Source organism: Mya arenaria, chromosome 2 (assembly GCF_026914265.1).
Source record: "Mya arenaria isolate MELC-2E11 chromosome 2, ASM2691426v1".
Lineage (NCBI taxonomy): Eukaryota > Metazoa > Mollusca > Bivalvia > Myida > Myidae > Mya > Mya arenaria.
Window position 1 is genome coordinate 63,321,660 of NC_069123.1, and position 25,288 is coordinate 63,346,947.

The 25,288-nt window shown below is 34.2% G+C and overlaps 2 protein-coding genes across 3 annotated transcripts in view; both read left to right on the forward strand.

Moving 5' to 3' along the window:
• Window positions 1-12,565, forward strand: part of LOC128243290 (neuronal acetylcholine receptor subunit beta-3-like) — an 84,148-nt gene extending 71,583 nt beyond the window's left edge. For both annotated transcript variants that reach the window (XM_052960978.1, XM_052960972.1), the window contains exons 3-7: window positions 4,926-5,035; window positions 6,101-6,561; window positions 8,370-8,456; window positions 9,077-9,192; window positions 10,395-12,565. In XM_052960978.1, coding sequence (XP_052816938.1) covers window positions 4,926-5,035; window positions 6,101-6,561; window positions 8,370-8,456; window positions 9,077-9,192; window positions 10,395-10,865 — 1,245 coding nt within the window. In that variant the 3' untranslated portion in view covers window positions 10,866-12,565. The remainder of the gene's footprint in view (window positions 1-4,925; window positions 5,036-6,100; window positions 6,562-8,369; window positions 8,457-9,076; window positions 9,193-10,394) is intronic.
• Window positions 12,566-21,825: 9,260 nt separating this feature from the next.
• On the forward strand, window positions 21,826-22,970 carry LOC128216573 (uncharacterized). The gene is made up of 2 exons (XM_052923181.1): window positions 21,826-22,223; window positions 22,854-22,970. The coding sequence occupies exons 1-2, from the start codon at window positions 21,996-21,998 to the stop codon at window positions 22,968-22,970; spliced, it is 345 nt and encodes a 114-aa protein (XP_052779141.1). The 5' UTR covers window positions 21,826-21,995.
• The last annotated feature ends 2,318 nt before the right edge of the window (window positions 22,971-25,288 follow it).

Sequence of the window (25,288 nt, forward strand, 5' to 3'; positions counted from 1 at the left end):
TTCTTAAGACACATTTTAATTAGGGATGCAAACGAATGGCAAAATTGATATTCGAATATTCGATCACCGAAATACATATTTTGGAAAATGTAGTAAACTACTATTATTATTCGCTTAAGTAATAGCCCAGGCAATTTTACACTACTTTGTCGCGCGGTGGACCCTGATTTTCCTAAATGAGCCTTTGAAATTCGATATTTTCAGGAATAAAGAAAAACAGTACATTATAAACAGACAAACAACAAAATCAAATAATTTCACTTCCGTTGCCTTTATATTTGTAAACAATGTGAAATAAGATGCATTCCTAGTCAAATGGCGTTTTGCGCCAATGGAGGGTCTTTCCGTAGGACAAGCCGCCTCGTTCTGAGATTGACCTCTAATTTGACGAAATATAAATTTGGAAAACTCAAACCAATTGGGGAACTAGTAAAATAATAAAACGAAAACATATCTGGATTTGACTCATCTATTGAACAACAATAGAGAAAAATTATCCTAAAACGCTATACTATATGTTTACATTTCAAAGCACGAACATTGTATCGAAACATGGAAAACAGTTTAAAGCACAAATATGTAACAACATTATTGTAGCACATGGCATTCATATCATCACGGCAATTTGAGCTATGTTGCACAGCTTAATTTCCAGCCAAGATATAACATAAGTGTTAAAGCCGATTCCTAGTCAGATAATGTAACAGGGGGACTTTTTACAGTACCCGACGATATGTCCCTAAATGACATATGACACGTGTTTAGTGTATTGTCATCACATTCACACCTCTTGCATTAGGGGCCAGTCGTTGTAAAAACAAAACGAACAAACTTTATGAACAACAGCAGTGTTGTAGGCAAAAGGTTTTTTATTCTCTTTATTGAGAATTAGTATTATTACTTTTTTTCGAAAATTCGAATACCGATTTTGACATTCGAATACCAAACGTTTGATCGAATATTCGAATATTCGTTTGCATCCCTAATTTTAATATTAATAATAAAAGGAAATGTGGTACCCGATAAGAACATACCACGTGTTTTTAATGCAAAATTACACACCAGATACACCTGTGTACTATTTTAGCAAAATTGTACTCTAAAATTCACCATTTTACATTGACCGAAGATACATTTATCGTATGGGAAGACCCCACAGCCTCTTTTAATTCATAGACGATGTTGAGGGTATAAACACTTCACTACGGTTCACTGAAATACGTGTTCCAATGTTAAGGTAGTCTTAAAGGGTCTAAAATAAATAGTTGAGTGGGTTATACATTTGCGTGAAATTCCACTATCTATAATCCTGCATTGATAAGAATACCATATAAAACAAATTATTTTAAACCAGATTAGACAACATAAATATCATTACATTTCAGTGAAAGTAAGTCATTGTGCTTTATTATTATATCATAACATTTATTTCATACATATATTTTGTTATTTATCGTTGTACCCAAAGATCCATTGCAAGACAACTGCCGGGGTTGGTGGGGTTGGGTATGGGTATGGCTAGACTTAAACTGCTTTAAAACGTATTTTCATTGGTAAGATAAAATTAGACTGATAATGTTGCATTCATTGTATTTGCCGTATTGCGGGACGTTCGTGTTACATCAAGAGTTCTTATATTTATTTACCGAGTAATAATTTCATTTCCGAGTTCATATAGATGAATTGCTGGAATACTATACAAGTAATTTTGCATAACAAATACACGGTACGTTCAAATTTCCTTTTGTTATAATTATTAACATGTGTTACAGCTTATGTCTTAATTAAACTATTATTAACGCATGCATATTCTGATTCTGCTTCACACAAAAACTGCATAAAACTTCGTCGCCCAACATAAAAGGTGTTTAAACATGAAAAAATCGGCCGTATAATACCTATGTAAGTGCAGTAGCGGTCGAAAAGATAAATAATGCAAATATTCAATAACAAATAGCTTAAACAGATACAAGAATGGTTAACTTGGGCCGAAAACACAGTTTCAAGTCACGCAATTTTCTATTTTCACTTTGTAAACAATCAATCGTTCAGCTTATACATTCAATAACTATTTTGTAAAGTCCTCTAGAAACATAGGTTAAAAAACCGAGAGAAGCTTACACGTGTGGTCTCCGGGTAGGCGTATTTATATTGCGAGAAAGGTGATATAACTTACTAACCAGGTGAAAATACACCCTTGAAACACCGACATTCCTTTCAACGCCGCCATTTCATTCGGCTTCACACAATTTCCCTCACTTAAAATTCGGCGAACACATTTCACGTTGGACCCCCTGATTCTGTTTTGCAGAATCAACACTCCTATATATCAGTGTGTGTATACCACGTGATAAATTGCGTCATAAGTGCTACGTCGGAAGGCAATATTTTGCTTCGATTGAAGACTTAAAACAATGATAACTTTTCATTTTCTTTACCATTTTAAATGAAACATAGCGCAGTCTATACCACTTACGGAGCCACGCCTTCGGTCTTTTACCAAATTTTGATTGATAGTTTAGTTTCTTAAAACACTTCGACAAACCTTTTCACGATACGGCCGTCTGACGGAGCACTGTCAAAACATTGTTTTGGAAACAGGTTTGTCGAAGTGTTTGATGAAACCTATCACCTTATCAAACTCCGGTTATAAAACAAAGGTGGGGCTCTTTAAGCGGCATAGACTGGCCTTTGTTTCATTTAAAATGGTGTAAGTGAGCGAAACGTTATCTTTGATTTAAGTCTTTATTTTAAGCAAAATATTGCCTTCCGACGTAGCATATATGACGTAATTTATCACGTGGTATACACACACTGTATATTCAATAAGCCCAAAGTCTCACACAATAACAGTACACCATACGAGGTTTGAACAAAGGTCACTGTTATACATCCAGGGACACAATTTTATTTTTGCATTAGTATGTTGAACGGTTTGAAAAGTGCATAAAAGTTTTGTTTAAGCCAACAAGTGATTTGTTAAGTCTTTATTAACATTAGTTTAAAGGCCAGGTGGCAAAACAATTAAATAAGTGTGTTTTAAAATATTGATATTAAAGACGCTTAGCTTTTGATTAAGCATTTTGATTTGAAGACATAAATGCTTAAAATCTAATATCAATATAAATCCTGTTTAATTATCACGTCATACAAACTTGTGTTAATAAACACATGTAATATGTACATAACTGATGACAATACGGACAATTGGGTTAGGATCAACCTATATGAATATAGTAAGTTTTTGAACACCAGTGAAGCGCTGGTTTCCGACCATCTAAAAGTTGTCTCCCCGACAAAATTGGAACCCCGGTATCCCGCATAAAAGGCGGTGATACAAACATAATATCCATGAACAAGGCATAGCCACTTATCCAGATATAAACCTCATTGGACATGTCATTACAGATTGGCAAGCTCCTTCAAACAGTTTAAAGTCCGCACGTTCTTTAGAACTGCCGCTTATTATCGTCGCCCTATGAGGAAATTATCCTAATCTAAGCGCCAAAATACTTTGGGCTTGGTCTTGGGTGACGCCGAGAAGTGCCTTTTCGGTTTTGAAGAGACACTCTCGTCTCATATTCTCGCATTTCGACTTCACAAAATACTTCAAAGTTCACAAAGACGCGAGTGGGTATGGTTTGTTGGCAGTGTTTCTGAAATGGTTTAAAGAAGAACACACAGAAAATATAATCGCTTGCAAAAGCTAAGCTATCTGTCAATGCGAACCCAATAATCCTGCATATCATCTGGAGCTCCTCGATATTAAGTGGACTGTGACCCATACATTTCACGATTGACTATTCGGCAATATGTTTGTGGTCACGACGGAAAACTCCTTGACTTGCATATTTTCTACTGCAAAAGGTCATCTTCGATTGCATCTGTTGCTGCTTAGTTTTACATTATGTTTGCCAGGTGCGACAGCTCCTTACCTGGCCAATGAAGATATCGTTTCCCCGCCTTTTTGGGTGGTGTTGTTTAGCATATTGTTTTACCTACTTCTTACAAGAATATTGTTTTTCGTGATCTCTGTCGACGCCTCTCTTTATACTATTCCTGGTAACAAGAGCACATTTGTCACCAATTGCTAAGATTTCCGTCTTTTAGAGGTCCGACCGTGTACCAGCGGAAGCGGCAGGGACTAGAGCCGGCCAGAACAAGGTCCTTTACGCCAGAAGATTTCGCGAGAATAAACTTTCCGTCGTCGATATAGTATTTGTCCGCAATAGAAGAGTGATCCATACAACATCGTTGTTATTCCGTATGGAAGACAGCTAGTATTCAACGGCTAGCTGGAAACCCGCAAAGCACCATCTCCATCCCGGAACCGAAGGAAATCCCTACACCTTTTCGAGAAAAATTAGGACTAAGACACTCCGTGCTCCGCAGACTTGATCATCTGGATATGATGCCGATACTAGTTTGTCGGAAACATCCGTGCACATTAATCTACATAGTCGTCATCATGCACTTCTAAGCCACAACTAAACTTCGGTCGTGGATTTCTTCCCTTTCCTAAGTCATTCTCCTTTTCTATGTTTATAACTCGCAATATCCATTCACAGTTCGCACTCCGGAATTCCCCACACCAGTTACGGTGTAGCCGTCCGTATCTTTTTCAAAGCCGTAGTACTAGACTTCCGGCCAAACATTTTGGAGAGTGTGTGTCTTTAAAGCTTACTGAAAGAGATGTATAATACTGTTTTTTATATAATAATTATAACGGTATTCAACACTTTTGTCATATCATCCTAACATTGAAAATTATGTTATTTATATGTAATAAGGAAATGTTTCAATATATGGCATTTTGTTGGTCTTTTAATTTTTCCTCGTAGTAGGATATTTGTTTATATTTCTTTTTTATTGAGAATAAGTCCTATGACCATTTGATTGAAAGTCGTGCTTGCGATATATTGCAGTTGTGGAAGGACCTGTATTTACGCTGGGACCCCGAGTTGTTCGGTAACATCAGCAAAGTGAGGGTACCAGCTTCCGCTGTCTGGCTTCCAGACATAAAACTATATAACTAGTAAGTATCTTGCAGTAAATGAGTTTACGTTTAAATCGTTCACTTCTTTTATGGCGTCTGATCCTTTAGTCATCTATATTGACATCACTTGTATTGTTTACATAGTTTCCATTTTACTGTTTTGTAAAAAGATTAGATGCTTTTCAAACATAATAACATGCTTTATAGTATTTTTTCCAATCTCATCTTGGTGAATATGGAAATCATGTTTTTTTTTTTTCTCGAAACGTTTATCAAAACAGACCAATGTATCTGTTACAGTGTTTGACCGTACGCACAAATGTTGTTTTGAATAGTGCCTTTATCAAATTAAAGGTAATATTATATATAGGTTTAACGTAAGTTTATAAAAACTTGAAAGCATCACTTTCTCGACCTCCTCTACCATTTGCTATATCTTACCTCATTTTTATGCTTAGCAATACATGTGAGTTTCACCAGAATCATCCGGAGTAAGTAGATAATGTGTCAGCCAGATATTTGCATTTTTAAACGTTATCACCTTTAGAAACCCTGGTCATATTCCTGCATATTTCCCAGAGGTCGTCATAAGCCCATTAACCATGATTTGATTGACTGCTAGTTTGTTATTTTTAAATTTATTTTTTAACAAAGAAAATATATTTCCTTTATCTTCGTGTGATTATTGTGTTATATATTTTTGATATCATTTCCGAGACAGGCGGCTGATGGATAATCAGATATGGCAAAGAGATAAGATATCACTTCACAAGCAATGTTTCGGAAAGAACTGTAATGCCGATTATAAAGCAATTGGAATTCAGTTCCCTTTTTTTAAAGTTTGAATATCATTTACGAGACGGTGAATTACAGTTATAAAACGTACTGGGAAGCCGCCGTCTGTCTGTTTAACATATGTAACTGACTGGGATTCCTGACTTGACCCTATATAGGCTTAACTTGAACTCCGTGGAATGAGTGTGCCAGCTCAGTGCTGACAAATTCCAACCGTAATATAAAATCGTAGTAATGAAGATGTAGCCATAATTGACCGAATTAATTTCGATAATTATTTTACCATTTTACCCCTATTTTGTTTACTAGCGCTGATGTGAGGCTGGAGGAGCGCCGGGACGCATTTGTGGTCCTCCAGCACGACGGCAATGTGCAATGGCTGCCCCAAGCCATCTTCAAGTCCTCCTGCTCAATCAACATCCAGTATTTTCCATTTGACCGCCAAATCTGTAAGATGAAGTTTGGATCTTGGACGTATGACGGCAGTAAAATTAACTTGGAACTTCTACATGACAATAAAGAAGGGTTCGACCTGACTGAATATATTGAAAGCAACGAATGGACAATTGTGTCATCGGCGGCGATTAGAAATGTGATAAAATACCTATGTTGCCCAGGTGAACCTTTCGTGGACATAACGTTTCAGCTGGAAATACGACGACAACCTGCATTCTACAACTACATTCTCATCCTACCCTGTATATTGCTGTCATCGCTTACGTTAGTTCTTTTTTGGCTACCACCGGAGTCGCCAGCAAAGATGCAATTAGGTTTGTGTTTTGTTCAAAGGTGTAATAGTGTGCGTGTGTAAAAAAAGAATGTAAGCAAAAAATATTTAACATTCCATAATTTAATGAAATTTCTTATTCAATAAAACAATAGTGAGCTTTCATGGTTGTATGGTAATTTTTTATATAAACATTTTACTTATTGCAATGGAAACTAAAGGGGCCAGTAGCCAACAATGTAACGATGACCTGGTGAGGGGCACACAGCGTCACAACACAAGGGCAAATATTATTTATTTTGAAATATCGTAATTGTTTTCGTTCACTGGATATATTATAGTATAATTGTCAAATCATTTAGCAATACTAGCAAACTTTAACAAAAAGGCGACTACATTTATATTTAAGTTTGCTAGTGTTGTTAGATGCCAAAACCTTTATGAAGTCTGCAATATTTTTTAGAAAGCTGACATATAACAATATATATGGTAAAGGCGTTGCATGAAAAAAGCAGCAAACTGATCTATAAATACATCAAATGTACACAACACAAAGTGTTTTTACATGTTCAATTTGTTGATTTCAGTCAATCTGACCAACAACGCAAATTTTGGCAGATAAAAATCTTTTAAATTGTTTGTTACTGTTTGTTACTTTATTCTGATTAAATAACGATGATGCGATAGAAATATAATTAATTCCCGAAGGGCGGTATTATACAAAACTTATGACTGGTCAAAAGTGGATGTTGCCATCGGCAAAAAAAAACAACCACAAAATATAAACATTACGAAGTTAGTTTGGACAGCAAACGAATGATTGGTGAAATGATTTTGAAGATTGGTTTGTAAATATTTATTTTTAAGGCTTCCCTTTTGCATTTACGTTACTTGTTTCCTTATAATCGTAAGCTTTAATATAAATGTTGTGACAAATGTGAAGTTGGATATCTATTATCTAGTTTAAACCCAAGAGAGCTCCTGTTTCACTGAGAGTCCCAGTGCAATTATCAATGCCATATAAGCCATATTAGCCATACTATAGTTCCTTTATACTGGATATCTGTTGAATTGGCTTTTGGGCTTGTCCGTGTAGTTTCATACAGAGGTTGAAGTAGAAAAAAATGGCCACTATTTAGTGTTTATAATCATATAATACGAAGTTCAGACATGACTGCTATGTGTATAACGCCTTTCTCCTTGGTGCATGCGGAGAAGCTCATCCTTTTTAAAGTAAGATATTAAACAATAAACAACTGAATATGCCTGTGGTATTCCGATGTCTTGCAAAAATATTTCAACGTTTAAATTTATAAACTAAAAGCAGTATAAGCAAAATAAGGATAAACGAGTGAAGCGTTCGGTCATGTCAGATAATTAGTTTAGAATAAACTGTTTTAGTGATTCTCTCTATGAGCATGATGCGTTTATTGTTGGCATGAACGAAACATTTTTAAAACAATGCTGACAACTCAAGAGACTAGGTGTGTGTTTGGTCAAACGGCGTTTCAATACCATAAATATCATATGATATCGAGGTAGCCACGGCGTCATTTATACTGTCGCTGTTTAAACATGAAATTTTAGATGGCGTTAAATTATCCGCGTTATTTCGCAAGGTGGTAGTTGGATTGACCCAGATGTATCCATAATTATATTGAATAAGATCATTTGTAGATCAACCCGTTATGACGCGGACATGCTCATTCATATTGGCACTGCACTAGTAAAACATCATACTGAACTAAAGAGGAAACTCTCCCGCAATCATCTAATGAAAATGTCAAAATTTACTTGTTCTGATTACTTTTCTCATGAAAATCATGTAAATGTTGATTCCGACTTTTCCAGGTATGAACATATTCGTTGCGTTCTTCGTGCTGCTGCTTCTGCTGGCTGAATCCACACCGCCGGCCTCCTCTTCGATACCGCTTATTGGTAAGTCGTACGTGGTTTAGTAGAAGAGCAAGAACAGCTTCATTATGGGGTCAAAAGGTTTCACCTTGTACCAATGATATAGAAATCACAATTAAAGTCGACGCAAGTCCGTATGTACCAAGTATTATCTGTTCAGCAGATTAAATAAGACAAACGATTAGGTGGGCAACCAACGACGTCTTTAATTGGGATAGAAATAGCTACAAAAACACTTTCAATTGACACCAGTGCTCAGTAGGCATTTTACACATTCTTTAAACATACACTGTACTTTAAACATTTTAAATAAATGTATGTATATTGACAAAATAATTGTATCATTTTATTTAAATGAATTTTGTTGTTGTAGAGGGGAAGAGTTATATCGTATGGATATAAATATGAACGTTTTATAATTAGTATGAATGACAAGACCTCCTTACTAATACTAGAAGTATATTCTTGAATGTACCTTAAGATAAATTTCTGCTTTCAAGTAATTATGTTGATATGTATTTTGTTTAAATTGCAAATAACTTTAACAAACTGGCGTTCAGCTAACAATGGCATTAGCGTTCTTATTAGTTTACTTTTTCCATAATAACTTATTTAAAATCAATATGTAACATGTTTAATTCCAGGTGCTTACTATTGCCTGAACATGATCCTGATCACACTGTCCGCCTTCCTGTCTGTGATCGTCGTCAATCTCTATTTTCATGGCCACAGGTCCGAAGTGCCCTGGATTGTTGAAAAGGTAAACCGACCCGATTCTCTTCAATCAAAACAGTTTTTAATACATATATGCTGTGGACATAGTGCTGATTCATAACTCGGACTACCCAACTAAAATACATCTGGGTCGGGCCACTGCAAGCCGAAACACTAAACATTAGATTTTACTTTTGATTTCTATTGGCCTTGAAAGTAATTTATAGCGTTGTATAGCCCGTCTATGTTATAATATTATATTGGATATTCTCTCTGGACGCAGTTCCTTGAGTCATTCTTGCTTAAAATTGCATCGTTTACTGATAAAAAGGCTTATTTCAGACGTAGACATTGTTCTTCCAAATTATTTTGAGAAGTCTTCTTGGTGATCGTTCTGTTCCGATTATTTCAAGAGCAATTTCAATAGGTTAGAGTCTTGCAAAGGCTTAATACCACCTGCGATTTAGACTTTACTGCGAGAGTTGCCCGAAATTACAATACTCGAAATATAATGCTTCGAAGATGTGACAATCACTTCAAAAGAAGACAACGTATCTAAATATAGTTTTTGTAAATTCATCGAAGTGCCTATCTATATCATTTCTACGTGTTACGAACGCCATTATCATTATCGGTACAGTGAAAGAACAGAAAGCTTTTACAGTGTTATTTCTGGATAAAGCCTACCTCAAACCCAATTAATCAAGGCAAATAATATATTTTGGGGCGCCTAAGACAGGCATTTAATCTACGATATTTGTTCTCAGGAAATTCCCGATGTTTTAGAGACGTATAATTTACGCTTAGTTAGAACTCCTTGTATAAATTTATTATCTACTCGATTTATTTTATTTCTGTTTTGAATCCTTAAGGATCCTCAATTACATCAACCATGCGTCATCCTGCATATGCCCGCTGATTTATTTGAATTTATTTTTTTAACGTAGGATGTGGGTTTGTTTGCAACGAGATATTTGTAAATTTAGTAAAATGTATTTTACAATCATTCACCGACAGTGTTGCACCAGTTTGTCTTGCTGCTGTCCAATAATGGTTTTGAATTAAGTTCTTGCTTGATGAATTATTTGTTTGATTTTAATTATATAACCGTCTAGTGCCTTGACATTTTAAACCTATTTAAACGTTAACATTTTTGTATGTATCACTTAGTTTGATCAATGTGAATGATTTCTTTAATCTATTTTCAAAATGATTACCAACATCGTTCATGATTCCCGATTGTTGCAGATCGTAATAGACGTTCTTGCACGGCTGTTCTGCATGAGGAGCCACGTGCGGAGTGCTAAGGACAAGCACCCGGAAGATCGAAAGTATCAGGGGCTGCCCCATGAAACGGAGTGCCACCTCTCCAACAACGTCCACAACGCAAACGAGTTGAATCACATTCACGAGTCCGTACTGGATGATGAGCGGCGCGCCTTTAGCCGCCTGGCGGACAAATGTGAGCGGCCGGCGGAGGTGCGCTGGCTGGATGACATATCACGTAATATACATGACATTAAGAGTCACAGTGCCTATATGATGGGGAAGCAGCTAAAAGTAGAGAGACAGAACAAGATCACTCAGGACTGGAAGCTCGTTGCGATCGTGCTTGACAGGTTCTTCTTCTTTGTGTATCTGATTATCCTTATAGTGTCCGTATCAACTTCATTTGACTTTGTGCTTTTTGGCAAAGATGGCAACAGCAGCTCAGATTAATGACGTGTTCAATTTATCAATTTGGAAAGACTCGCATCACAATACATTATGGATAATATAATACTTTTTACACATACGAGCTTTGAATAAGTTTGAAAGTAACTAAGACAGCTAAAGCAGTCAAAATAAGGGTTGTGAAGTGATTTTTTATAATAAATTGTCATAAACATTTAAACGTATATATCATAAATGTGAATCCTGTTTTACAGAGCATAAAAGTGATAAACTCGTTAGGTAGAAATAAATAAACTTATTTACGCGTATTATTTTTTTTTCTGAAAAAATGTTTTATTATTTGATATTTTCTTACAATAATGTATTCTTACGCGCCTTAGAATTTAAAACATTCGTCAGTTCATAAAGCATTATTCTTGTATACTTGGAAACTGTACAGTACATGTTTTGTTCTTTGCATTACATGACATTTTAAGAACAGTGCCGTCACGCATGGTTCTAGTTAACAAGATATATTGTAATGTTATTAATGCGATGATTTCATATTGGCACAGTTATTTGTCCAAGGTTAGCTGTATTTGCCTGAAACCGAAAGGTGAAGGCAAATACTGCTGACCGAGGACAAATAACTCGGCCAGTATGAAAACGCCTAATAATATTTTATTTATAAACTGTAACGTATGCTATGACATTTTGAATAAAACATTCTAATAACTTACCTTAAGTTTATAATGAAGCTTATTTATCCCTTATTCGTTCATGGTGTTTGCTGTAATATACTGGAATTGGCTGATTATACCATGCATCCTTTTAGTGACATTGCACATTCTTATAAATAAAGCACTGTACAGCCTAAGGAAGCATGTCTTTTTATATCGTAGATCGTTTGCCAAATTTTTCATCTTTCCTCTGCCATCTTTTCGGTTTTCAAAACGATAATTATCGTAAAATCCACCAACATGTTAAATACAACTGTATTATCAAACCATACAAATTGGTTGAAGTATTTAATAGGCTAGTCATTCCAAATATTTTTAAACGAGGCACACACACAATTTTCAAAACAGTCGATAACACGGAAAACAAAATGGCTGCCTTTTTAAATTAATTTCCAACATATTTCTCATATAAGGGCGAGTTTCGACAGCCAATGAAAATGGTCCATTTCTGTAATCATGTATTTGGCAAGTTGTGTAGCCAATCAAAACGTCGAAAACTCAGTTTGGTGGACTTTGGTCGATATTGGGCGAGTTTTGGCATATATTTTCGTCAATTGTCTAGTATTAGTGTTATGAGTGCCCCTGTATCGCATCAAATACGTACTAGTTGATTAATACTAACTGATACAAAAGCATTAAATCATACGGTTTCCGAAAAGCTTGATATCATACGGTTTCTGCAATGAGCATCATGCAGTATAGTCTCGTTAATGTAGATACATAGAAGTCCCTTCATTGAGTTGTAAAGCACATTTATCTATATTATGTTGGTTTTTTTTTTCCATTTTTCACGTGTTTGTTTGATTTATCTTCAACATACTTTATACAGATGCTTCTGTACATATTTACTATTTTCGTGCTATAACCATCATTAACATTGATTATTATTTTGTATATATCTATGCAACACATCGCCTTGTAAATCTGTATATTTTGCCATAGTTTAAAAACATCCAATGTTTCAATCAGCTGTTGAACGTAGTGATTTGTCTCTGTTGCAGATCGTGAATAAAAATTAAAAAAATATGTAGCAACATGTGTTCAAGCTTAAGGGTTTGAATCAGATACACGTATTGGTGTATGCAAAAAAAAATCTTCATTTCTTGTTATTTTCATATCGTTGCTTGTTTTAAAGTTGATAAGTACAATTTTGAGTAATAGTAAACACACTTACATAATTGTCATTATAAATACATTTAATGTAATTAAGATTATGCTGTTATGGCCAATGATTGAGCAACTCAGTGCAACAGTTTAACTAAACATTTTAATAGTAATAAATGTCGTTCGGAGTTATTGTATTGGCTTATGTTACAACAGGGACAGGCCAAGTAGTCGAACATGGTAACAAAGACCCCAGTAGAAGGCACGAGGCTAACATATACTGAAAGAAAAGATCACAAGATGCTAACAACACATTCGGAGCACCTCGGCCATTTTCTATGGAAAACATCATCGAATGTGTAAAGGGCAGTTTACAATGTCAAAATTCTTTACATTTTACTACACTGCAAATAGATCGCGTGATTATTTCAAGATAGAAGTTAAACTTAAGGATTTTTTTCTTGGGAGTCTAAATTGTTTATGCAAAAATAAACTTCAGTTTGATCTTTGAACTTCAAAATACACGTTTGAACACTAAACTAATTACTGATATTTAAAACTGAAGATATCGTTCATTACAAACAATCCGTAAGTCATAAAATGATCAGCTTTATCTACCTTGTGTTTATTGCTTCTGTTTTACCATTTTAGGATCAGTAACTCTACGACTTATTGTAACTTGATATGTAATAAACATTTTGGTTGAGCGAATGCCAGATATATTAACCATCAGACTTCCAATTACGTTTAACCATGTATTTCAGTTGAAATATATATTAAAAATCTTAATACTAGAAAATTGTGTCTCAATTAGTCTTACATTAAAATGTTTTCTAAAGTCCAAGCTTTATGTTAAACTATGGGTAAAATATGTATCCCAATAAATTAACGACTGGCCTATTCATTGACATTATCATTTAAATGTTCTTGATTTTAATTATAATTGGGCTGTTACACTTTTAGACAAACTAGCACTAAGATCCATGTTAATATCATGTGGGAATTTGGGATTTTAATTGACTTCATTAAAAAAATAATTTAGATTAGAGAAGTAAGTGGAGAGTAGTTGTTCTAATTAATACTCTTATTTGCTGGTGTGTTTTTTTTCTTATCTCTGTAGCCTGCAGGCAATGAGTTCGAAGACGGAGGCAAAGTTGTTGTTCCATCTAATGTTTCATCTAATGATGAAATGCTGTTAGCTTTCAGCGATTTACATTTTATCCGATATAAAGATGAATAACTTGGTCTAGAAGACAACGAAGTATTTTGTTCAAATTATAATGTATCCATAGAGTTTCTTTAAGTCATAGCTTGCCGACAAACATGTGAAACGACATAACATTCAGGAAAATAGGTGACGCTAAAATATAGTTTTAGACGTTATGACAAATCAAAAGCGAAACTTTGGCAAAAGTGATAGTAAAAAACTTTTTAATAAAATAATTAAAATTTAAGAGTCGGGCCATCAATATTTGGGCAAACTGCTATACGATCCAAACACTATTATGAAACCAAAGAGCAAACTTATTAAAACAAAAGACAAAGGCTGATCAACAGTAACACCAAAATCAAAATCGTTTCTACCTATAGCCTGGTATGGTTTACCATAACTCAAAATATGATACATTGATTCATTGATTTTCAACAAACCTCTGTTTCTGTGTACGTAAGTGTAAATTCATTTTTGCATCGATTTTTCAGAGTTTGGCAAATCTAACGACCCTTGCATCTAGGGTAGCTGTTGGATATTTAAACTTTTAGGTTGTGTTGAAATGGGAAAGAGACTCTTAATTATTTTTTTTAAACTTACCTTTTGTATACTTATGTTTTCATGTTATCATGTTAAATGCATTGTGTAAACACCAAATATCAACCTGAGATGAACACGAATGTTAGTAAAACATATGTATTTTATATGAATATATACGACCCCACAAAAGCAGCAAATATACCGTTTTATTCTCTTCAGATTTTTAATGTCAGTGTCGTACGAGCGTTCAGTTCCTTTATTTCAAAATTTTACTTTGTTTAAATAAAACTTTAAAATAACGTACAGGGCGTTGCCAAGAACATCTTAGAGTTTTATGAAAGCACACTATTAGCAAAAAAACGTTACTCAGGTAGCCACTACATCCACATGAACATATATATTGGACTTGTGTTTTCAAATAGCTTACATTACAATTGAATATTTCCATGAAAAACTACAGAAACAGGTTCAGTAATCGAAAGTTTATACGTAAACCCCGTTTAATGGCACAGGGTAAACGCCAAGCCATAGAACACAAAAACAATCACAAACCAGTAACATGGAACAACAACACATAAATCCACAAACAACACACTACATATACTATTGATAAAAAATCTAGGGGTGTTTATCAAGGATTGTTATATACGTACACTAGCCTTGGAACGGTCAGTAAACTGTAAACTCAGGTTAGAACTAATCTGTGTGCACAACCTCACTCTTATCCAAACAATCCAGTAAAGTAAAAACAAGCGTAAATGGTAAATCTTATTAAAGTAAGCCATACACATTCGATAATTAGTTTTATTTTATTTCGAAACTGAACAAAATCGTGAGTCCGAAATATGTGCAAATGCTCGTGAAAACGTTAAGCAAAATTACACATATTGTTCGTAGTAAGAAGTTATAAGTTCATGATTGTATAGTATTCTTATAATATTTATTTATAACTATTTACTAGTTGATCAGTATTTTAGAAGTTAATGGCAAATATCTTATGTAACCATTTTTAAAAATTAGACTTCGTCATCAGGAGGGAATTATGACTTCTTAACGATTCCGTACTGTCATTTTTATACAAGATAAAATATACTAGGCATTATTGACCTCATGATTAGGTCAATGCCTACCTTGAGGTAACCATCCAAACCTCTGCCCGGCCCCTGTCCTCACAACCTAGCATCACAGAAGGGTAAGTCCATATCAACCAATTATATTCCATTTCCCATAGAAGCATTATATCAAAGACGCAGAAGAAGCATTTACATGTATTGTGAATATTTAAGAAGAAAATGTTTGTATTATAATAACTCGCTTGGGTATCATAATTGCAGAAAGAGGATATACTAAAACTAAAGAAAAGCGGTAGAAACAATTCAACGAAACGTTTGGTTGCAAAGAGGATAATATAATGCTGATTAAAAATTAACTTGCTGAATTTGCTGAAACTTAACTTGATGAGCCTGCCCGATAATTCCGACAACGAATTCACGAGCTTGGATGAATTGATAAAATACAAGCAATCATGTGCATTAATTCGATAATACAGTGAAATATACAGGGACAAGCCCAGTAGTCGAAAATTCAAAAGTGATCCCTGTTTAGGGGCACAAGGCAAGAACACAAACATATAAGCATCACATACACAAAAACAATCACCAAAACAAACTTACACCACACACATATACAAACACCACATATACAAACACCACATATACAAACACCACATATACAAACACCACAATCATACCATAACCTCATCAAAATAGATTTACCGTTAAATGATGGGATAACCGCCTTGATTTATATTTTTATCGTTTCAATTTTTACTTAAAACTGTGTTCGTCACCTGTACAGAGTCTAATACGAGTTCTTACGTAAACCTTATACTCCAAAGGGCAGTCGTGATGCTAAAGCCTGGACACAAGCGCCAATGGTCACAGCCACCTGCCTGCCCAATGGCATATCCATATACATTAACTAGGTTTTCCACTTTTCCTTAGGAAAACTTAGTTAAAAATAATTCTCTAAATACATTGTCATATCTCATGCCATAGAAATGACTAGACAAGGTGACTTGAAAAATAACTCACAAAATAAATATAGACAGTTGCAATCAAATATAAACTACAGCTATCACTCTTGCAATGACTACACGATTGGCATTGGTAGCCATCTTAGTTCTGAAAGAGAATTTACAAAAATCCTACACCGTATTGTAAACCATTTCAGCACCAAATATGTCACAGAAAATTCCAGCCAGCGCCAGATTGATTTTAGGCTTTCTCAGAATTTAACACCTATCTTTTTTAAACTTGCAGATTTTCCTTTTTTTAGATATCTTGTTCAAATTAAGACAAGTAATAGAAATACAAAAGACACTTTTACTTCTTTTGTACTGCAAATACTGATTGTGTCAAATTTCTTATATAGCAAAAAATAGTTCAAGAAAGTACAAGAATATGCAATAGTATTTCATAGACAAATACCAATCAGCATAAATATTTAACACTTGAATGATTTCCATATATAGTTTAAATATACACATGAGCATCTAAAACATCTACAAACATTTATTCACAACACAAAGTGTAATTAATAGCTTTTTCCAATCACACAGTTTGACACCATTTTTTTTATCCTTTTTGACTAATATTTACAAAATATACACAATCCGGCTTGTTTGATGGGGGTTTTTTTGTGTGACTGGTAAAACTCATGGGATTGCATGAAGCACATAGGAATGTCAGTCAGGTTAATTTTTAGCGTCATCCTACTATCTACGAACACTGACTCATCGGCGACCAAGGCCTCCACCACGAGCACGCCCTCGTTGCCTCATGGGGACAGGAATTTCATGATCTGCTACATCGGAGGAATCTGAAATTTTAAAAAGCAATATTATACATAAATGTTCATTGTAGTTTAATGTAGTATGCATTACTGAAACAGTTTGATGATAACACAAGAAAAGTGGTGCTCGTTTCTTGGCCAAACTTTATTTTTCTATTACTGTATATGCATTGCATACGAATTAAATAAACACTATACTCTGATATGTAGCAAAATAAAAACAAACATGCATAAATTTTTAAATGTATATTTTGAAGGCATCAAATAATACAAAAAATACATCATATGTGCTAACAACAAAGAAGTTAACATACACACCTGATGTTTTTACCTGGACAGGTGTAGTAGGTATATATAACCGATTGGAAACTGTCTTTACAAGGTAACGGTCATCCGAATTCCCGTCAAACATGTCCGAACCAAATTCAAACTTTGGATAATCACTGTCATTCACGATGAAATTCATCACTTCTTTCCCAGTATATACGTTAACTTTAAGCGGAAGCCAAATTAAAACAAAATCATTTGTCCAAAATTTAATCAAACTTTAAATGGTGGTAGAACAAATTAGCGCTCGTAAAAAAATAACTATTTTTTTTAGATGGTGCGGGCGCAAGTGATAAAAAAAAATAAAAATATTTCTTATTATTTCTTAAGAAATAGGTGCGGAAAATCCGATGAACAAGTTATTAATTTGGTGTGGCCTAAAGCATTTTAATATTTTCCTTAAATAATTTGATTATTTATTATCATTACTATTATTATTATTATTATTATTATTATTATTATTATTATTATTATTATTATTTTTATTACTATTATTGTTTTTACTATTATTATTATTATTATTATTATTATTATTATTATTATTGTTCATAGTTCAAGGTAAGGCTGCTTAATTGCAAGACGGCTTTACGATTCCCAGTCATTCACTCGTATTAGCAAATTCAATACAGGTCTTCTATCACCCAAATAACCTTTGTAAAGATTTATGCCAAGAAAATAGAACAATACATGCGTTTTCAAAAGAAGTGTTGTTGAATGCGGATAACACCAGGTAAAACCATTTGTTATTTCAAGTAACGCCCGTTGGTCAATTAGTTACCGGAAAAATGCAAAGTTTGGGTCGATTGTTTTTGATTTTCTGAGAAATTTCTGGTCGCACCGTTTGGTTTCTAACTTATTTGACTCAAGAAATAAAGAAATATTTATGAATGCACATTGAATATTGATGGAAAGCATGCATTAAACATCAACTTTCTTTTCGGAAATACTAAAACCTGCATAAAAACGAATCGTAAACTAGTCAGCTTGCAAGCGGGGCAATCAGGACAAAAAAGCCGGAAAATACTGAAACGTTGATTGGACGATATTCAATACTTCAGTTGTAAATCAGTGTCAGGTTTAGGCAGATGACATGCGCTTTGTAGTTTTGTAATTCGTCATGTTATGAATCACCCGATCATAACAATATGAAGATAAACTACCGAATCATTGATGCCAGGGCACACAAGGAGTACGGTTGAGACTGCCTCTTCATCTTTTAATGACTGGAAGTGCATTACAATTACAATTTATTTTATAAGCACGATGAAAAGGTTTGATGTCATATATAGTCCGCGAATATCACATTGGCAACACAAGGGGATACATTTATTTTTACAAAGCGTATACATAACACCGATTGTGGAAATTCCTACCGGTAATCGGATGGAGAGCTTAAGTCAATATTCCGTCTTAAAACTAATAAAAACAAGAACTAAAGTGTTAAATTTCATATTACAAGCCTATCTTAAACCAAGATCAATTGAAAAACAGGGGCAAATATTATCCTACTATTCTGATATTTTGGAACCTGTAAGGATGCTTGCAAATTAAACAAATCAAACATTTGGTGAGCGCTAAGAGACACATTAAATCGGAATAAATCGGGAAAAAATAAACAATACTGCATTTAGTACCTGGGTTCTTCAAAACGTTTGTTTTACAAATAGCATTTCAAATAATTTATATTTTATCATACTACTTAAACTATTAAATTCGAACATCAAGTCTAGTCTTTATGTCAAAATTGTTTAATCCACTGCCTGTGGTTTGAACTACTTATACAATGTGAAATACGGTTGTTTCATTGTCATATTTACTATTGCCAGAATACGTACATATACCTTAACATTGGATTTTAAATCAAATTATCAATACATCAATTAGCCGATTTTTTCTATGTTATTACTTTATAAAGTCAAACGGATAATTTAAAACTGTATATACCTGTAAAGGGTTATTTTTCAAAGTCAAATGTTCTATAACATCTTTACTTTTTTAGTGTATTATTTTCTTCAGCATTTGAAAAAAAATGTTTCCAATGGTTTGATAGAGACATGCTCTACCAGTACGAGGATAAAACTACTTTGTAAAGTTTTGGCCTTTTGTTTTGTTTTCTCTAAATTCCTTAGTAATTCAGTTTCGTTTAAAAAAACACTATTTTAAATACCTGTTTTGTATGCATATTACATTAAATTATTTCTCAAAGGGATGAACACTTCAAAGACATTACCCTCAAGAAGTCCTCAAGAATACCATACAGTACATAATGTGAGGTTAATTTTATTTCCAGTCAATACGCTAACTCGTCTTAATTCCTTTTTGATGTCAATATGATATGTTTTTATTACAAACATTACGTGGAAGTGCTTTGACGTGCCAAACTAATCTGCAATTATTTTATTGATGAGCGTTTAAAAATCGTATTTATATATTTATTATTTTCATCAATGTCTGATGCAGTGAATTATGCAACCTTAAATTCATTTTATGCGGAATAATATTGATTAAAACGTTTAATAATCATTAGAGATAATGGAAGCACTCTTAACGCCTACAACATCAGCCTTTTTAAAAATTCATTTAAATTTGATCATTGCACCCGAAAGACTTTATAATGTCCAAGTAAATTGCATTGAACCTTTTGAACTATTTTGAATATGCATTAAAGCTCGACGATATGTTTAGTCTGGATTAAACATACATATCACTTGCTTAGGTATCTTATCATCATATAAAACAATAAAAATGTTATATAAACGACGTTTACGTATTTGTTTACGCAGACCTCAGGGATACGGAATTCCGTTAAGACCATCAAATGTTAATGTGTTAATCTGAAAGCGATACTCGATATTTTGATGATGAAAACGTGAAATCGCGATGCTACGACCACGAAAACGCGACAAAGTCATAACAAAAAAGCGAAAATACGAAAACACGACGATAATAATGCGATTTACTATATGCCTATTAATTTCCTTTTCCATATCCAACAGTGAAAATACAGCAGGCCGCACTGAAACCGTCGTTTTTCTGATTCTGTATTATGCTAGTCGAGGAACTACTTTCGCGTCGCTAAAAAGCGTGACAAAAATAACTGGTAAGTCTTAGATACATTGCATTACCTAATTTTAAACCACCAGTAGCGAGTAAAATATTCAGGGACATTGTACTCGAAGAAACATGAGGGTAAGCACGAAACAGACAACACTTCCGATCTATCTAGAAAACTAGTTGTTTGCGTATTCGAAGATTATAATTTATAATGTAACGATGAGCAGCTCGCAAATACAGAAAAAGAAGGCAAATTCGCGTCATCGATAGTAATAGCAATTGACCGACGGACTTGCCTTAGTTCTGCATATAATGATAGTCAAAAACTCAAGCGAATATTCACTTAAAATAGTCTACAGACGATTTGTTTGTACTCGTAAAAAAGCATCGTTTATGTTTGGGGTGTTTCTGCTGTGACTTTGTTTTCGCATAAGCAATCTCCTATTACTTTGTTCAGTTAAGTGGATTCTGTCAATTTTGACTTGTTTCGATGGAGTCCCTTGACTTCAATACACAAAAGTACCTAATATATTCATACGCGCAAGCCATTTCATATTAAGACATTTGACAGATAGCGGTAAATTAAAATCAAATTGAAATCGGAAAATAAAAAAAGAATTAATAGTAGGGTATAAAATAAATGAAACATAAAGATAGGATGCTTTTCTGGTGACCTGCAGCACGTCTTTTTTGGTGAGTTTACATGTATCCGTCGAGACCCGCGTGTTTACACACCAAACTCGACGTCATACAAATCACCAGAAAAGAGAATATTTATGTCTTTTAATGTTTTTCTTATATCCACTAGAAGTCACAATTAAGACAATATTTTGTCAACATTCCCCTGGGAAAAACATTCACCCAGTTTTAATTTACCCTTCTTACCGTGAACATGTAGTGATCAGGGAAGGTTTGATATACAAATTTCTTTGATCGGTTTAGAAAACTCACAGGAAGCCTTAATTTATAGCGTATTGTGTCAAAATCCTCCCTCTAAACACAAAAGTGGGACGAATCTTGCCAGCCTCACCACAGTCGGTCTGATTTCGGTCACGTTACGCCCCTGAAGTTTGTTATCGGGTTACTCTGGATAATTTCAGGAATCAAAAAGAGATATTCATAGACATATATCATTCAGAATATAATTGTTTTGAAGAAAGGCTGTTGTTTACGCACGAACCCCAGGGCCCCGTTTCATTAATGGTCGCATCGCAAAATTAGACTGCGACGTCGCAAATTTGCCGATCGCATCGCAAAATGCGTTTCATCAAAATTGCGACGTCGCAAAGAGCACCTGCTGGTCGCAAATATCGGTGCTTTTTTTGCGACGTCGTACTACCAGTCGCAACTTGACTTTAAGACGCAAAAATGGCCGACGCAGTTGCGGTTATTTTCCAACAACGACGTTGTCGTCGAAGAAAAGTGCCCATAAGGCGAGTTTTTAATGCTCGCATTTCATCGATAGTGGTACGGGATCTTGATTTTGTTTCCCGTTACCGTTTGGATCGGGTGTTGTTTCAAAATTTGCTTGAAACAGTCGGCCAGACTTTGGAAAAGACCTATCGCGGTGGACATACTATTCCTCCCGACACTCAAGTAAGAGTCAAATGTACTTTACATCATTATTTAATGTACTAGTCGGTACGAAATCGAACGGGAAATACGGTGTACATAGGTATGTATGAAATCAACATCCGGTTGACCTTCACCGTCACTGAGCAAAATGCAAATACGTTTGGGATAAATGCAGCTAAGTTTTCCATCTTAGATACGTTTCTTTCTGATAGTTTGGGCATTCATAATGTAGATATACAGCCCCTTTATTGAATTATCTCGTCATTTGCTGTTTAATTCGCTAAATTGTATGTAAATGGACAATTCTATGGATATTGGACATCACAATCTGTCAGACCCAGTTGTCATTTTTAATGTTGACATATCTGTTCTATTTGAAAAGTGGTAGGAAGTGTTTAGTCTTAACAGTACTCAACATGAAAACCAAATATGCTTCTGTCATATCATTGGAGGTATATTAGGTGTTATGAAATGGGTGCCTATAGCCTATAGGTGTCATGTACAATGTAGAGTAAGCCGGAGATTCAAGTAAAACTTTATCATTTCATCATCATTTAAGAGAATACATGGTTCTTGAATTAACCCCAGTGAATACTCTGAATGTAAATGTTTGCGTGTTATTCTCATATTAACATTGAGAAATTATTTCAGGTTCTTGTTGGTCTTCGGTGCCTGGCAAAAGGTGCCTTTTTTTCGGAGGTTGCTGACACACACGGAGTGAGCAGATCGAGTGTCTGCAGAATTATCCATGGATTTGTCGATGCTTAGTCTAAAATAATAGACGTGTTATACGGGATTCTTCCAATCCCTAACGTCTAAACGGGAATGTGCAAAAAACGGGGGTGTTTTAAAAATATTGAAATTGTTTTAAGTGAAGTATTTTATTGTTGAAATTGATCATAAAGAGTAATATTCATAATTTACCATGTAAGTGAAATGTTATTTTGCACTAAACAAGCATTTAATGCATAAAAACAAGTTGTTTACCTTTCCAATAAAACGAAAGTTGACTGACACAAACAACAATTATGCGAAGGGGAACAACTCGATACAATCGTAATAACTCGGCCTCCTCCGACAAAGCTTCGAGATAGACCTCGTTATACAATCGTAACAACTCGGCCATGGCCGAAATGTTCCGAGCGATTTAAAACTGTGCCCTGAAGCCTTGCAGGTGCCCTTCATGTATATATCGTTATGTTTTGACAGAATGAAATGAAGAAAAGCCGTCAAACTCATAATTAGAAGTTGGATATTTATTTTTTGTGTACGGAACTAAATATAAAATAACATTATCTGGTAATATTTCTTGTTTTTATGATATTTTATAGACGCTATATGCTTTAACCCGGAATCCTGATCGGAACAACTACCCACTTTTGATACTAAACAATTTGTACGTGAAGGATTTGCCATATCAAAAATCTAAAAAAAATCCGTCAACGTACAATTATTTGGACTAGTCGATGCTGTAATCAACAACGTTGACAATATCAAGTAACATCACTCATTCACCTTTCTGTTCATAATTAACATATTGATATTATATCAATTCTCTACAGAAAATCAAATGCCATTTAGGATAGCATGGTGTGAGTGCATAACATAGTGATGTAATTGTCCACTAAAGGCTGATGTAAGCATACTTGCTTATGACAAAGACGACCAGAATTGGTGCACGGCTTAAGCAATACAATTTTTATAGATTTTTACCATGTTCGACAAGTGGGTCTCATCTTGGTACTACATGATGGACTGTGTATGTAATAATACAATGCAATCTTGTAATAACCCAATAACAACTTTGTTCACAATATTTTTGCTAGACTGTGAATAGTAATGAAATAAGTATTTTTGAATTGTTGATATTGTCAAATTCAATGCTCATACCTTTTGTTTCAGAGTTACAGTGATAAAACAATCATTGTTTACTGACACCTATATCCATTCATCTTATACACCTAGTCATTCTAAAATGCCGTCCAGGCTTTTTTTTTTAATGATGGTTAGCCTGGAACGTCATTCATAACAAAATTCGTAAACATGTAAAAACTGTCTATGAAATGAAATGGTCTTCATTTGTATTCTGTTGCTTAAGACTGCCAATAAATACATTAATTCTTATCAATAACAATATCCATTTTGTAAATTCACAAGCTATTTCTTCAAAAAAGTAATTTAAATACCTGATTTCAGTTGACAGGAGCTTTCTTACTGCCAAAAAGAAAAAAGGTTACACACAACTATACTTTAAGGTTTCAATCTGAAGTAGTATTTTTAGTATGGATTACCTTCCCCTAACACTATCATTATCAGTTACCACACTTTTGTACTTAATGAATTTGAAAAACATTTATCGTCACATACAGGATTCAAGATGTATTTACAAACTATTCTATGGGCAATGTGGACAATGCATACTATTATACACATGTATTTAAAATAAGACTAAATATTAAAAAAAAAACATGTATATCAACGGCATTGTTACACTAAGTGAATCAAAATGTTTTATTGTGTAACCTATTAATCAAAATTTGACTTCAACACGACAATCCAAATTTACAATAATCAGAGATTTTGCTGACTTATCAATTTATTATGTGTATATATATAGTTTCGCTAGAACAGATGTTTCATGATGATATTTATATTAACAAATACCTTATTCCTCACATCAGAAAACCTATACAAAACTCAACTAAAGGGAATCTTCAGGAAATTACTATTTTTAAAGGAATTGATAGAAAAACATAATTACAGAACATTGTTGTTTGCTTTTTTCCCGACTAGAGTGTGTTTTATCGTCAAGCTTAAAGCTTATAGGAAAACAACTAGAGTTAGAATTGTTGTGTGTTTTTTTAAAGAACTATATTGGTAAACAGAAGTAATGCTTATGTGTTTAAGGGGTTAAAATATGACAAAGCCGGGACTCTGTGTGAGAATTGGCCTTCATGCCCTTAGAATATGCCTCGGGTTGTTATGGGACACTTGTGCAATCTTCGCCGACTTTACATTTAAAATGTCATCTTATAGAAGGTCATATGCCCAGTTTGTGACGTGAACACGCCAGCGGTTCAAAGAGA